The 16,764-nt window shown below is 43.3% G+C and overlaps 1 protein-coding gene across 21 annotated transcripts in view; it reads left to right on the top strand.

The window, feature by feature from the left end:
* The window catches only part of SH3KBP1 (SH3 domain containing kinase binding protein 1), a 356,082-nt gene that overhangs the window by 232,764 nt on the left and 106,554 nt on the right, over positions 1 to 16,764 (top strand). For all 21 annotated transcript variants that reach the window (XM_063804933.1, XM_063804930.1, XM_054676597.2 and 18 more), the window contains one exon: positions 8,808 to 8,883. In XM_063804933.1, coding sequence (XP_063661003.1) covers positions 8,808 to 8,883 — 76 coding nt within the window. The remainder of the gene's footprint in view (positions 1 to 8,807; positions 8,884 to 16,764) is intronic.

Below are 16,764 nucleotides of genomic sequence, written 5' to 3'. Positions count from 1 at the left end.
TTGCTTCAACGAAGAGACAGTCTCACCCCTCCTGTTACTGTCATATGGTTCTTTCCAGTTTTTTAGAACATGGTCTCTAGAGGTGTTCAAAAAGCAAGCAAATGAAGCAAATGATCAGATTTTGGCAGAAGGTAAACTACATGATAAATGATAGAATTTGGCTCAAATTCTACTGGTATACACACATACACACATGTCCCTCTGTGTGTGTATGTCTAATATACAAATATAAAACAGACTTCATCTCTATATGTTCAGTAGAATGATAGATACTAAAGTTTTTATTGGACAGATTGAAAGAGTAAACCCTAAAAGACAAATAAATATTGAAGAATCTAAGATGGGACCAGGTGTTTTGTATTCAGAGAAAGTTTCCCATTAGTCTTGAGAGTTGAAGAGAAAGATAGCTGTTAGGAGACATGGCAAGTTGCAGCAGCAATCAGAAGTAAACCCTGGAGTTTCTTCTGAACTTTGGGAATTTATATGAACAGCTATTAAGAAGCTATGTGTGTGTGTGTGTGTGTATTTAGACATATATATATGTGTATGTATATATATGTGTGTGTATATATATATTCAGACGTAGTCTTACTCTGTCACCCAGGCTGGAGTGCAGTGGTGTGATCTTGGCTCACTGCAACCTCCGCCTCCCGGGTTGAAGTGATTCTCCTGCCTCAGCCTCCCGAGTAGCTCGGATTACAGGTGCACAACACCACGCCCAGCTAATTTTTGTATTTTTAGTAGAGACGGGGTTTCACCATGTTGGTCAGGCCAGTCTCGACCTCCTGACCTCATGATCCGCCTGCCTCGGACTCCCAAAGTGCTGGGATTACAGGCGTAAGCCACCGTGCCTGGCCAAGAAGCATTATATATTCTGAGTGCATTGGTGTAGGGGTGTGTAAGAGATGATGGCAGAAGATGATTAAAAATTGAGTCTTGTGGGAGATCAAATGAAGAAGATGGAATCTGGGGATAGGATCTTTGTCTATAAAATTATTGAAAAGGCTGGTGTGATGGCTCATGCCTGTAATCCCGGCACTTTGGGAGGCCAAGGCAGGAGGATCGCTTGAGCCCAGGAATTTGAGACCAGCCTGGGCAACATAGTGACTTTGTCTCTACTGAAAAATAAAATTAGCCAGGCAGGGTGGTACACACCTGTGGTCCCAGCCACTTGGGAGGCTGAGGTGGGAGGATCGCTTGAGTCCAAGAGTCCAAGGCTACTATAGTGAGCAGTGATTGTGCCACTGCACTCCAGCCTGAATCAGAGCAAGACCCTGTCTCAAAAACAAACAAACAAAAACCAACAACAACAAAAAGAAAATTATTGAAATAGTCCCCATGATGGTAACAAGGCTCTAGACTGGCATCAAAGAGGAAGGAGATAAATCTGAAAGCACAGCCTTGGTGATGGGTTGGATATGAGAAGGCGCAATAAGAGGTGAATTTCAAGTCATGAGCCTAGGTGACAGGATAGGCAAGAGAATTTTAGGAAGAGGAGGTGATGATGTTCACTCAACTATTCCAATAGACTACTCATTCTTGTGATGTGTTCATGGGTGTCACAAGAAGTAGGAATTCTGTAGTCAGGTAAGTTTGGAATATACTGAGATAAAGTTAAGGGTAAAGTTAAACAGTAACTGAAGGACTTTTCATAGCCTTTAATATGCTGTGATGAATTGATTAGACCGAGTATTCAGTCTTTGCCAAATTTATCAGATTATGGGGTTAAGTGTTTTGGAGATTGTGTCAGGGAGGGAGGGTACACTTTGGAAAATGATTTCAGAATAAGAGAATGGGGCGTGTGTGTGTGTACGCATATGTGGGTGATAATCACCCATCAAAGTGAGAGTCTTTTGATCATAATAGATATGGAACTTGAGAGAATGTGAGAGAGCAGGCTAATATGAGGAGTATTTGGAAGTCAGGCAGAGAGATGTTCACTGGAAACATAGCTGAGATTAGATTCTTCTCTATAGCAACCAATAATTAATAGGAGGATAGGTGATGTGTGTTGGGGGTTGAGGTGGGGTGGACAAGAGGAAGCAAGGCAAGGGCAACCGAGGCCCAGGAAGACATCCCAGACAAATGTGCTGTCACCAGTAACCAGGTTGGAAAGAGCTGGTACATGGCAGTGATTGAAACAGTAGGGCTCTAATCTAAGAGGCGTAGAGGCTCTCTGGTTTGTCAAGGAGGACGTCTCCTCTCTTTCTGCCTGTTGTGGTAGGTGCTAATGCTAGGGCAAAGGGTGAGTGAATGGTATCCCACTACTCCCTGCTCCACTCAACAGACACTTCACCGACCTCTCATTTTGTAAGGATAAGAGAATAATGAGCATTTAGGTCCTACTCTCGAGGTGGGCACTATTTCTGAAGGAAAAGGGCAAGAAAGGTAGTTAAACTGCTAACTGTGACATATTTGATTGATTGATTGATTGATTGACTGACTGACTGACTGACTGACTGTAGAGATGAGGTCTTGCTATGTTGCCCACGCTGGTCTTGAACTTCCTGGCTCAAGTGATCCTCTCACCTCAGCTTCCCAAAGTGTTGGGATTACAGGTGTGAGCCAATGCCCCCAGCAAGTGTGATATACTTGACAACTGCTTCTACAGCAGCTGTGAATCTGACAAGGTCTTTAACTGTGGGCAAAGAGGTTTAATATATTTGAATTCTCTAACTTTTTGAGGCAACCAAGGAAATAAACATCATATGAATAGCTCTAAGTCTTAAGCCCCATTTCATAATCAGAAAATTACTTTTTAAATTTTATTTTTCCTTATAACCAAGTTTAAAAATAGACTGGGAAGCACACCCCTTTGGAGAAGTTGGAATTGGCATAACAGTATGTGAGGTGTTACAAAGGTAAACCCTGGTCCTGGAATGGAACTACAAGTGTAGTTTTTTTTCTTTTACCGGACCATACGCTTTATTTTTAGAATTTTGCGTTGTATTTTACTCTGGTGTATCTTCTATTGATATCAAATAGTTTAAGCTGGGCCCACCAAATGTAGATGAGATGACAGTTTCTAATGTAAATTTCTAAGGGAGCAGAAAAGCTTCCGGGGAAGCACACAAGGCACCCCATTGTAAGGACACTCCTTTGTGCTAGTTCTTTTCCGGCTCTGACTTGAGCTGGCTCACAGGGCTTCTGCTCTGTGCCTACCACTCCTCACCGAGAGCCAAGAAGACTTTTCATAATGCCATCCGTCATAGGTGTTCATGAAGGGGACATGTAAAAATAAATATAAAAAGTTTACAGTGAGTTTTAATAGCAGTTTAGGGATCTTTCTGAATTATGGTAAACAAAAACTGAAAAGTTACAGATATGGTCATATATAGATAACTGTTTTGACCCTCCTCCTGTCACTGTGTCCTGTAGCCCTCTGTATCCCATATATGAGCAGGATTCAGGATAACTGTGTGGAATGGTTGGGCACCCCTCAGCACACCATTCTGGAGAACCAACCCCACAACTGCAGTTTCAGTGTTTGCTTTGATGTTCACCATCCTCCTGCCTTTTTTCCCCACTTTCCTGCCTCGCACTGAATGGGCACTTAATAAATCTGTACTGAACAGAAAGGGAAGGAATCCTCTCAGATGCCAGTGTTGTAAAAGGAATGCCATCAAAGAGTCATCTTTATCTTGCGTCTTAGCAGCTGTTTGAAAAGTGATCTCTTGTGTTTGACTTTGTGTGAGTGATATGGTCTGGCTCTGTGTCCCCACCCAAATCTCATCTTGAATTGTAATCCCCATGTGTTGGGGGAGGGACCTTGTGGGAGGTGATTAGATTATGGGGGCGGTCCCCCCATGCTGTTCTCGTGATAGTGAGTGAGTTCTCACGAGATCTGATGGTTTTATTAGGGGCTTTTCCCCACGTCACTCATTCTTCTCCTTCCTGTGGCCATGTGAAGAAGGACATATTTGCTTCCCTTTCTGCCATGATTGTAAGTTTGCTGAGGCCTCCCCAGCCATGCTGAACTGTAAGTCAATTAAACCTCTTTCCTTTATTAATTACCCAGTCTCAGGCATAACTTTACTAGCAGCGTGAGAAAGGACTAATAAGGTGAGTGTTTGAGTACTATCTATGGATAGCTTCTCAGACCACCATCTTCTTCTTATAATAGCTGCCAGAAAGCCAGGCCTCTGGACAGGGGAGCTTTATCAGCTGCTAGAATGCAAGGAGCTCTCTCTCTCTCTCCTCCCACTACCCATTGAACCTGGCTGCCTTTGTGATACGAGAGTTGTATGTGGTATTCTTGGAGAGGAGATTTTCAGAGATTTTCTTCTCCTTAGCATTGTCCTATAATTGGAAGCTTGGAGTTTGCATGTGAATTGGAATAAAGTAGGAGAAGGAATTTTATACTCTTGATTTGAGCAGGATCTTGGTCTCACGTTCTGCAGTCACAAAGAAACAAATACATTAGTCATTTGGGAACTAGATTCCCCTGGACTCCAATCCAGCGATTGCCTTTCCTGTAAGCATTAGTTTCTTCATTTTGGCAGAGAAAACAAATTAGTTGCTCCACTAACTGAAATCATATGGTGGTTATCTGTCTTGATGCTGTACCACTGGATCTTGTAGCGCTAGGAGTACATATGATACTCCCACTGTACACGAAAATCCTGAAACGTTTATTTAGTGCTTTTGGCAAGACAGCAAATGGGAGAGGTAGTTACATTATTAAATGTTCAAAGGAATGAACTTTCTGAATTATTGATTTTTAAAAGTCAGGTTTTAAATGGAGATAGGTATGTGGCAAGAAAGACAAAAGTTGACAGCAGCCTGGTAATTACCATGTGTAGAAGAAGATCCACAGTGATACAGATACAGCTCTATCCATCCAACCACATGCACATCCTTTCCCAGACCAAGCAGATCTGACTAATGTGGGTGTGTGTACTGGGAAGTCTTCAGCTGCCTCACAGAAGGAAGAGGAAATAATGGGCCAAGTTAGGGAGAAGAACCTGAGAGTCTGTTCTATAAAGTCATATGGCAAAATGGGTCTGTTTCCAGATCCCCTGGGAGGTGAATGGGCTGTGTCCTGAGCATGTCAACACAGCCCCTTAGTGCATGGCTGGTGTTTGTCGTGGATAAGCCACCTTCCTTAAGGCACTCAGGGGAGCAAGAACACTGTGGAGGAAGCCAAAGGGGAGATCCTGTATCCTCTTCCCCAGCCACTGCAAGCCTAACATCCCTCTTTGTTGCCTTCTAGTTGGAGGAGAGATGTATGGATGCGATTCCTGATTGTTCTGTCCACTTAGCCCTGCAGTGTAGCTGACCTTCAGTTATCCATGAGATATCTGTGTACTGGAGCTAGACATTGCGTTCATGAGGCATGCCCTTTGAAATTTGGGATTCTATTCATTTTAAGCCCAATTGGCCAAAGATGTTTTCAGAGGTAGAGGGAAGCTGGAAGGCTGATGGGAAAGCAATAATTCACCACCGTTTTTCTTTGCTCCTGTATGTAGGGAAGGGTAGGGGCTAGAGGTTCTCAACTAGGGATGTTTGGAAAGGTGTGTGGTGTTCAGGGTACATGCAATGACTAGGGGACACTATAGACTTTGAGTGGGTAGTGGCAAGGGTTGCTAAATGTCCTTTAATGTGTGAGCCAGTCTTCTACATGAAGAAACACCTCACCTAAAATGCCAGTAAAGGGTAACACTGAGAAGGAGAAACAGGGTTTGGGCCTCTATGAAGGCTCATACAGTCATGAGAGTCTGCCTGCTTAGCCTTCTGGGCAGTCTGACCCCAGAGAGGCTAGATACAGCCTTCCAGTTTTGGTTCAAAGCCACCTTTCTTTCCTCCTTTCTTTCCTTCCTGTCCTCCCTCCTTCTCTCCCTCCTTCCCTCCCTCCTTCCCTCCTTCCTTCATCTTTCTAACTTTCTTCCTTCCCTCCTCCCTCTTGCCCTCCTTCCCTCCTTCCTTCCTTCCCTCCTTCTCTTTTCTTCTCCCCTTCCTTTCTTCTTCTCCTTCCTTCCCTCCTTCTCCTTCTTTCCTTCCCTCTTTCTCTTTCTTTCTGTCCTCCTCCTTCCTTCCACCTACCCATCCCTTCAGTGGCCAACTATCCTCCCCCATGTTTCCCTCAGCAATGTTGTCACATTGTCTGATCTACTGTACTCAAGTTCCTCTCTGAACTGAGTCATTTAGTAGCAATGACAAGTTCTTAGGCCAGTGAGAATAGAGAAGGCAGATGTGTTTGGTGGGAAAGGAGAGAGAGAAGAGAGGGAGAAGAGTTAAAAAGATGTTTTATAATTTATCTAGGTATGAGAATAGGCCCCTGAAGTTTTAATCCAAGAAAAGGCATTTGATTAATACTAATGGACTCCCTCCCACATCTAGGTCAGTGGTTCTCAAATGTGAGCATGCATCAGAATCCCACGGAGGGTGTGTTCCTAGAGACTGCTGGGAACCATCCCCAGAGTTTCTGATTGAGAAAGCCTGGGGTGGGGCCTGGGAATTTGCTTTACTAACAAGTTCTCAGGTGCTGCTGGTGCAGGGACCACACTTCTCTAGGTCTGGGTCCTAGAGACAAGAGAAACACTAGGCCAATTCCCATCTCCGGAGCACTGGCAGGAACAGGCTGAGATGGGGAGAAACTTTGCCATATTCTAGACTTTTAACTATGGCCCATGAAGGAGAAGGGAAGATTTAAGGCCAGCACTTCCCAGAAGATGAGGATAATACCAGCTTCACCATCACCCCTGTCGCTGGGATCCATGCAGAGGCCAGTGTGCTGTGTTTTCTGAAATAGGAAGGAAACAAACCACAGTGAGCCTTACTTTTTTGTGTCCTTCTGTACCAAAGTAAGTGCATTGAATTGGTGGCCTTGCTTGATGTCTGGTAGCTTGGAAGTTTTGGTAAGCCAGGATATCAAAGATGATGGGCAATACTTTTCTTTTGTTACTAAAGAAGGGGAAGTTGTAAAAATGTGCAACCTGTTGAAGGTCTCTCTAAACCTGTTGGTTTAATGCCCAAACCGTTACATGTGTCCTTTTTTTTTTTTTTTCAGGGAAGCAAACAAAGTCAGGAGTAGGGACAGTGTTTACTATTGCCTTTCCTGAATTCTTTGTTCAGTGATACCAGAAGCACTGGTTGTTTTTGTTTTCCTCTTCCTAATGTGTTAACAATGGTGATGCTTTATTCCAGCCCCAGAAAGGGAAAAACAAATATGTTGGCAGGGATGCTGCTAGAAGTGTGAACAGGAATGTGAATGAAATGAACACTTTGAGAGCTGCTATTTTTACTTTCGGTACCTGATTTTTCAAAATAATTCTAAGAACAGTTTTTCATCAAATTTGACCTGATGCCAGAATAACATCAAGCTTTTTTCATCCCTGATGTTCCCCTGGAATCATCAAATGTTATTAGTTTGAGTACTTAGCGGCAGTTTAGAGGTGGCATATTATTTTGGTTTCCATTTTTTATCCAATACAGAAGGCCCTGCGGCACTAAATAAAAATGTCACTGTGTAAGATGTAAAGGCTTTCTGTCACAAATGTTTTTAAAAATTCATGAAGGGCTGAGGATTTGATTTATCTTATCCTCTTTCTGTGATTTATTCATATTTAATGTTGGGTTCAACGTTTGAAGCATGAATAACTTTTTCAAATTAAAAACTGTGGTGAATCAGTTTTTTTTGAAGAAAAATTCTACCATGCCAGTTTTTGAATTATGCAGTTCATTCCTCTTCATGTGTTCAAGGGCCAGAGATGTTTGATTTTCCCAGTGGCTGGAATTCTCACTGGCAAAACCCTTCATTGTTGCAGGAGAGGTTGATTTCCCCAGCTACGTGGTCGTGACAGCTGTTGCCCTGGTATCAATAGACATTTTCCCTCAGGCATCAATCATGATCACACACGTGTGGTAGCAAAGGGGAAGAGTGGGAACAGACCTCGCCTTGGGAACCAATGGATCTGTATATTTCTTTCTATTTTTGAGCTGCTGAGTTGCCTGTGTTTTTAGGAACATCTTTAGGCACAGATAAGATCCAGTCTTCTCTATGGACAGTTCATAAATAATGTTAATAGAATTAGCCGCAAATGAAGGAAAGGAAATGAACTCAAAACAAACTCATAATCTTTCTTTTTTTGAACTAGTCAGTGGAAGCATAGGGTCTGAGGCGCTGGACTTTTTCTAAGCCCTTGGAGGCTTAAAAGACTATAAGGAAAAGAGCTGCTTGGTGGACTCGTTTTTGCCTTTGTGGCAGGCAGGTAGATCTGTTTAGAGGACATGAGAGTATCTCCCCTTTCTCTGGGAGGCAGGTGGAATTCTAGATGGCTAGACAGAGATGCAATAGGGTACACTGTCCTGGACATCCTGACTTCTGCCTGCCCATCCACCTGCCTGCCCGTCCTGCCCTCCTGGGCCTCCATTCCTGTATCCCTTCCTTTTGATTTCTTCCCTCCTACTTCCATTTTTCCAGCCTGCAGTGACTTTTGAGCATCTCTGTTGGGCCAGCTATTGTACCTCCATAGACTGAGTCAGCTTCTCATAAACTGAGGGGAACTATGCCTGTTTTCTTTGCTAAAAATAGTCAACCTTTTATAAGAGTATAAAGGAAGAAAGAGAATAAACGCTACTAAGTGCCTACAAGGATAAAGCCCTTTTTACCTGTTTTTCTCCCTTGTTTGTCATTGAGGATGAAACCTATTAAAGGGTGGCAGCCAGTATACAGAGCAGGGCATAAACCAAAGAATGTGGCTTTTTAAACCAATTTCGAGCATTTTGTCATTATGATCTGGATCTTATTCCTTTGCTTAATGGAGACAATCATCTTGATAAGTAAAATCATCTGTTTTTCCCCTCAGACTATTGGGAAGAAGTTACCTGCAACTACAGCAACTCCAGACTCATCAAAAACAGAAATGGACAGCAGGACAAAGAGTGAGTTTCCTTAGTTATCTGTTTCACATTTAAAAGCATTTAAGGATTTCCCAATAACAGAAATGTTTTTTAGAAATCCCTATATAACCTTGATAGCTTTTGCAAACGCATCAGAAAAATGTACACAATTGTATTTCATTCAATTCCCCACCATTAGGGTGGGCACAGGTTAGATTCAGAACTCCTGTTTTTGTTTTTTTCTTTCCCCTTATTACAGAACGTGGTTCTCTCCTGCCATATGTCTCTCACTCGTATGAAGAGCTAGGGATTATCCATATATAACAAGCACTTTGCACAGTTAAGGTGGCTGAAAGATTTTAGAGAGTGGCAAATTAAGCGCTTTAGGGATTCACGAGCCCTCAGGTCAGAGAGGCCTAACCACTTGAACTTGACCAATTTTACTTACCCTTGACTTCCCACTGGTATCTTCAACACATCTCTGCTTGAATATCTCCAGATACCACTGCATGTCTGCAGGCAGGAGGCTCAAGTCTTTTTGGAAGGATTAGGCTAATGAATGGGAGGGGTTAACTGTGTTTTAGAACAGTGCTAGCCAATAGAAATATCATGTGTGAGCCACATATGTAATTCTAAATTTTCTAGTAGCCATGTTTAAAAAAAAAAGGAAAAACAATTGGACTTAATTTTAATGTATTTTTATTTAACTCAATATATCCAAATATTATCGCCACATGTTATCTACGTAAAATTATTAAATGAGATACTTTCATTGCTCTCTTCATGTGAAGTCTTCACAATCCCATATGTATTTCATAGGCATAGTATACCTCAATTTGGAGTAGCTACATTTCAAGCACTCAATAGTCATGTGTGCCTAGTGGCAATCATATCGGAAAGTGTAGTTTTATTTTTAAAAATATTTTCTTTTTAAAACAATGTTGTGGGTACATAGTAAGTGTATATATTTATGGGGTACATGAGATGTTTTGATACAGGCATGCAATGTGAAATAAGCACATCATGGAGAATGGGGTATCTATCCCCTCAAGCATTTATCCATTGAGTTACAAACAATCCAGTTACACTCTTTATTTTAAAATGTACAATTAAGTTATTATTGACCATAGTCACTCTCTTGTGCTATCAAATACTAGGTCTCATTCATTCTTACTATTTTTTGTACCCATTAACCATCCCTCCTACCCCCCAGCCCCCAACTACCCTTACCAGCCTCTGGTAACTGTCTGCCTACTCTCTGTGGACAGTATAGTTTTAGAGTAATTCTGGGGTCCAAGAGGGGCTTCCTGGGCTTGAAAATGAACACAGTTACAAATGCTCAGCTTGCCTAAGCATGTGGGAGAATCCTGGCTCCAGCCCAAGCCTTGTTCAGTCCTAAAAGCGTCTATTAACTACATCCACATACCTGGCCCTCTAGGAACAGCATGGTGGGGGATGGGTTACTCATAAGAGTGGGTTTATAGGAAGCCCATATTCTAGGACCAGCTCTGTTACTAGCTAGCCATGTGAACTTGGGCAAGTCATTTTATTCCTTTGGCCTTCCTCTTCATCATCTGCATTGTCTGTGAAGTCAGAGGGTTATACTAGAGATAAACCCCAGGGTTTATCCCAGCATCTTCATCCTCTCATTCAGTTCTAAAAGCTTTACAACTCAGAGGGGAAGGTTTCTGCATTCAAAAATTAAGCAGCTGATGGAAGAGCCAAAAGGAAGACGTGAACAATTCAGTAGGAATATGAGAAAGGTGTCTTTGGGTATAGATGTTAATATGCCTGTAAATGGTAGCAGGTCAGGAAAGGGAATTATTACTGTCAGCAAAGGCTTGAGGGATGTTTATTGACAGACATTTTTCATAGACACCAGGATAAGAATTTCTACAGTTGGGCTGGGCACAGTGGTTCACAGCTGTCGTCCTAGCACTTTAGGAGGCTGAGTGAGGCAAGTGGATCACTTGAGCCCAGGAGTTTGAGACCAGCTTCTTGGAAGGCTGACATGGGAGGATTACTCGAGCCCGGGAGGTTGAAGCAGCAGTGATTGAGCCAAGGTCATACCATTGCACTCCAGCAGGGTGGCAGAGTGAGACCCTGTCTCAAAAAAAAAAAAAAAAAAAAAAAAAAAATTCTTCAGTTTCAGCCCACACACACTGTCTCCGGTTGTCAAGAGCAAATTCTGGGGTAATTGTTCTTCCATGATTTCCATTTAGTGCCACCCCAGACCCCTAAGAAGCCCCCTAAAAAGCCCCTTTCATTTGGACCATTTCCATGCTTCGGGATTTTGATATGACACCTATGTTGAGGTAACAGGCCACAGAGTAACTGAACAACTACATATTAGAAATGACCCTGAGCTTGGGATCTGAGCAACCTCCTTCCCTCTTCCTTCTGGCCAGAAGACAAACTATAACAAAAATTGCCCAGCAGTGCAGAAGAGGGCAGCTCCTTCCTGCGTAGATGTCTGTCTCCTTAGCATCCTAAAATACTAGCTCACATCAGGGTTAAGAGTTGTGATGATTTTAAAAATGTTGATATGAGTTGGTATTTTCTGAGTGAAAGTGAAACTCAGCTGATCAGGATTTAGTTAAACAACATTATCATCCCCACCCTCTCAAAAAAAAAAGCTTTTATGATATTGAAATTCATCAGAAACTCATGCTGGGGAACAGATTGACATAATTTTCATAACAAGAGGAAAACTGTCTAAATATTCATAATGAAGTGCCCTGAGGTTCCTCCAGCTCACCACATCTGGAGTTTCCCTCTTTCTTATTATAATTGATAAGATTTGTGGCCTCTGTGGGATAGAAAAATAGCCCAAAGGGCTATTGAATATTTTTCTGAAAAATAGTTCAGTCTTACAGATTCAGAAGACCAGTTGAACAGGTGGGTTGGGGGGAAAAATCCTTGACAGAATTTGTACAAGGGCAGATCAGGCTTCTGCATAAATTATGACTGCAGGACAAAGGCTGTTTTCCCTGCTGAACCTCATCTCACTTCCTAACTGGACACTCATACCGCCTTTGCAATCCCTTTGTTCATTGACTTGCTTCTTAGGAGTTCTCATCTGTGATGGCAACAAATGGAACCTTGTTGCTATCATTAGATCATTGGTCCCTCTAGGTTGAGGCTGTATCTTCTACTTGATATCCCCACCATGCAGCCTAGAAAAGTGCCATGGATTCAGTGGGCACATAAAAAGTGGTGGTTGAGCAAATGGAGAAGTATACATGATTTATGATTTATCAGGCTGTAGATTGCACAGTTTTTTAAGAGCCGTTAGCACCATGCATGGTGGCTCATGCCTGTAATCCTAGCACTTCGTGGGGGCTGAGGCGGGAGGATCTCTTGAGCCCAGGAGCTTGAGGCCAGCCTGGACAACACAGTGAGACCCTGTCTCTACAAAAAATAGAAAAAATTAGTTGTGCATGGTGGCACATGCCTGTGGTCCCAGCTCCTTGGGAGGCTGAGGCAGGAGGATCACTTGAGCCCAGGAGGTCCAAGGCTGTGGTGAGCCACGACCGTGCCACTGCACTCCAGTCTGGGTGACAGAGTGAGACCTTATCTCAAAAATATATATAAAAATTAAAAAGCTATTAGCCATTGGTCCCCTTTGCCAAGTGTACATATACCTGTATATGTAAGCCCCTCACAATGAGACCTTAAACACAATGGTAAGAAACATCTTTCGAAAGTATGTTCCAAACACCTACTTTAAGAGCCCTCTGCATGGAAAACAGTTCCATTCACTGTAGGAAAACAGCACATAATGTATCTCTTAAAAAGTATGCTTAGATTTAGCTCTAAAACATTTATGTATAAAGCCCTCATGCACGATGAGATGCAATGCTAGAAACATCTCCCAAAAACATGTTTGAAACACTTGCTTATGAAATTTTATGCTTGGAAAACAGTTCCATTCGCTATATGAAAACAGCACATAATGCATCTCTACAGAAGCAAGTAGATTTAGCTTTTAAAGTTGTATATGGAAACCACATATAATGAAACTTGAAATACAATGGTAAGGAACATCCTTCAAAAGTATGTTCAGAACACCAGCTTACAGAGCTCTCTGCTAGGGGAAAAAACAAAACAAAACAAAAAATCAAAACAAAATACATTTGTTCCTGTAAGACACTTGAGCATGTTCTGGAGTCTGAGTGGTTAGCAGTGGTTGCTGGTGTTCCTTGGCTTGCCGGTGTTCCTTGGGGCTTGCCAGACCCTCTCTTCTTACCAGCCACTGCTCTCCCAATCGGCCTAAGACTGTTACCAGTGGAGGGTGTCCAGGTTCTTGGCGTCTTGAACAAATAATTGGACAAAACGCACAAACAAAGCAAGGAAAGAGTGAAGCAACAAAAGCAGAGATTATTGAAAATGAAAGTACACTCCACAGGGTCAGAGCGGACAGCAGCATAGGGACTCAACAGCCAAATTACAGAATTTTCTGGGGTTTAAATACCCTCTAGAGGTTTCCCATTGGTTACTTGGTACACACCCTATGTAAATAATATGGTGGCCCACAGTCAGTCTGATTGGTTGTGGAAAGCAACCAATCAGAGGCTGAAGTGAAGCTACAAAGTTACACTTCTATGCAAACATCTGATTGGTTGCAGAAAGCAACTAATCAGAGATACTTTCAATTTTCCATCTGCCCCGCAGAAAAGGAGGGGGATTTGCAAAGGGAGTAGCCTATGGTCCTTTTGTTACTTAGGTGTGGAAAGTTGGGATTTTCCTTTTGATTTAGTTCTAGGAAGTCAGCGTGAATCGGCCTTAGGTTCTCTGCCTCCAGACCCTATTCTGCCTCAAGACCACCAGGGACAAGGCTGTAGTCTGACGAATTCAGGTTTATTGGCTCGTTGTGACCAGGGAGACTGCACACCGGGGGACGTGTGGATGTTACACCAAGCAAAAGCAAAATTTAAAAAAAAAAAAGTCGTTGCAGATTTTGAGAAGGGGTGGAATTTAGTGAAATGTAAATGAAATTATGTTTTGATAGGCTCAAGGCAAAGCAGGGCTGCATGGCAAGGGGTCAGCATCAGGTCTTGACTGTGAGGTGGACTCAGGTCCTGTTTCTTTGGCAGCTGCCAAGTGAAGATAGATGTGTAGTGCTGTGTCCAGAAACCCCTTACATGAGGCGCTGCACTTGGGCTGGAAATGAAGACTGCTTCTCTGGGTCAAGTGGCTTAGCGCCTTCAGGCAAGAGTGGACTGTTTCATTCTTCCTGATGTAATTTTTTTAAAAACCAAGTTTCTGGTAGTTTGTCTCTAAAATCACATACTTTGTCAGGGAGTGAGAAAGTAGGAGCACTCCAAGAAGAGGGTTGTTAAGGACACTTTGCAACTACTGCATATGCTTGGGAGAGAAACACTGTTTCCTGATCACTTTGCAGGTGGCCTTATCTGTGTCTGTTGCCCCAGCCTCAAGAATGGCTGGGCAGATTGCTACTTACTCAGTGCAGCTCATTTTTGCTTTCTCACCACATGTTTAAATAGGAAAAAAAAAAAAAAAAAAAAAAAAAGAGTCAACTCTCTTGTGTTGGGTTTTCCTCAGCTTCATAATATATACCCAGGAACTCTGATCCTATTTTTTCAGACTCAGTGGTTTTGCTCACATATCCTCCCCCAAACTCACTCATTCTTGGGCCTGGGGATTTGGGCACATCCAATTTGCTGCAGCATGTCTCATATTCACCCCTTTAGTGCCTCCCATGCCTGTCATGTACTGAAGCCCCTCATGCTTGATGTCCCAGGGGTACCCACCTCTTCCTAAGAAGCACCTTTCATCACTTGCTCCCCAATACAGACATTGCTGTCTGGATTCAGAGTGGGAGCCTTCCCAGGAGGGTGCCCAGCCTACCCGTGTGGCTTAAGATCTGCATTTCAAATACAGTCCTCTTGAGAAAAAGGTTAACTCCCTTTGTGTTTTCCTGGTAGGTTTTCTTTCTCCCAAAGACTCTCCAAGGAGCTTCTCATTTGAGCTTCTCATCTGAAAGTACCATCGAGAGGAGCAGTGATCCAGCCTCTGCTGCATTGTAGAGACAAGAAGGGCTTTGCTTGTCAGATTTTCATTTCTTCTTTTTAAAATATACTTCTCTTTTTAGAGGAGGTTAAATGGTGTCATAATTCATACTTGTGAAATAATTTGAAAGTCAAATTCCCAACAGCATCCGAGACCGAAGGTGGTTGTTTGGAGTTATGGTCAGCTTCTTCATAAAGGAAGACACTGGGTTGGCGTTGACAGACATACTGACGGACACATCGTGTTTCATTTCTCCGTCTCAATTTAAATGTAGACCATGGCTTCTTCACCTCAGCAGTATTGACATTTGGGCTGGATCATTGTCTGTTGGTGGGCGTTGTCCTCTGTGTGCATTGTAGAATGTTTAGCAGCATCCCTGGCCTCTGCCCACTAGATACCAGTAGCACTCAACCCCCATTCCCTGCCAAGTTCTAATAGGTAAAATTGTCTCCAGGTATTGCCAATATTTCCTGGGAAGCCCTAGTTTCAAACTGCTGGTATAGACTGTAGTAAGCCCCACGAGGGCATTGTGGCATCCCTGCTGCCTGGCATGCAGTGGACACTCAGTTATTATTTACTGAATAGATGACAAGCCTAGTATGTATTTCACTACTCCTCACTAGCCCCAGATCCTCAGAATCTGACCCAGAACTGGAGTTCCTGTCTAAATCTAGCATATGGCACACCCACCCCCAGTGCTACCACCATACTTGTCCACCCTCCAGGTCCCCACAACTGTTTTGCTCCTTCCTGGAATTAAACATTTGCTAATACCCATTACTAGACCAGTGGTTCTCACAGCATGGTCCCAGAACTAGCAGCAGCAGGAACATCACCTAGGAACTTGTTAGAAATGCAAATACCAGCCCTACAGAATCAGAACCCCTGGGGGTGGGGCCCAGTTGATCTATTTTTACAAGCTCTCCACCTGATGCCAATGCCCACTCAAGCCTGAGAACCGCTGACCTAGACTAAGGCCTTTTTTTTTTTTTGAGACGGAGTCTGCTCTTTCGCCCAGGCTGGACTGCAGTGGCGCGATCTTGGCTCACTGCAAGCTCCGCCTCCTGGGTTCACACCATTCTCCTGCCTCAGCCTCCCTAGTAGCTGGGACTACAGATGCCCGCCACCGCGCCTGGCTAATTTTTTGTATTTTTAGTAGAGACGGGGTTTCACCGTGTTAGCCAGGATGGTCTCGATCTCCTGACCTCATGATCTGCCTGCCTCGGCCTCCCAAAGTGCTGGGATTACAGGTGTGAGCCACCGCACCCGGCCTTTTGTTTGTTTGTTTTTTTTTTTTTTTTTGGAGATGGAATTTTGCTGTGTCACCTAGGCTGGAGTGCAGTGGTGCAATCTCGGCTCATTGCAACCTCTGCCTCCCTGGTTTAAGCAATTCTCCTGCCTTAGCCTCCCAAGTAGCTGGGACTATAGGCACTCACCACCAAGCCTGGCTAATTTTTGTATTTTTAGTAGAGACGGGGTTTCACTATGTTGACCAAGCTGGTCTCGAGCTCCTGACCTCGTGATCTGCCTGCCTCGGCCTCCCAAAGTGCTGGGATTACAGACGTGAGCCACCGCGCCCGGCCAGACTAAGGTTTTTAAAGCTTCCCTGATGATGAGAATCACCAGAGTATGTGTTTAGTAAATGGATTCCCGGTCCCACCTCAGATCTGAAGATTCAGATCTGCAGGGAAGAGGTCTGGGAAGATAAAAGAATGAACAGGTGCCCCACAAAATTCTTATCAGGGATGATTGATTGGGAAACATACCCCAATCCTACTCCTCTGGTCAGTGTCCTAGAACATTGTACAAAGCCCACTGTCATTTTCTTCCTCTCTGACAAGATCCTGAGTCTCTTGTTTGGGAAGTGATTGTCCCGTTTCAGATACTCTG

The sequence above is a fragment of the Pan troglodytes genome, chromosome X, assembly GCF_028858775.2.
Source record: "Pan troglodytes isolate AG18354 chromosome X, NHGRI_mPanTro3-v2.0_pri, whole genome shotgun sequence".
Taxonomy (NCBI): Eukaryota; Metazoa; Chordata; class Mammalia; order Primates; family Hominidae; genus Pan; species Pan troglodytes.
The sequence above is the reverse complement of the archived record's forward strand: the minus strand, read 5'-3'. Positions and strand labels throughout refer to the sequence as shown.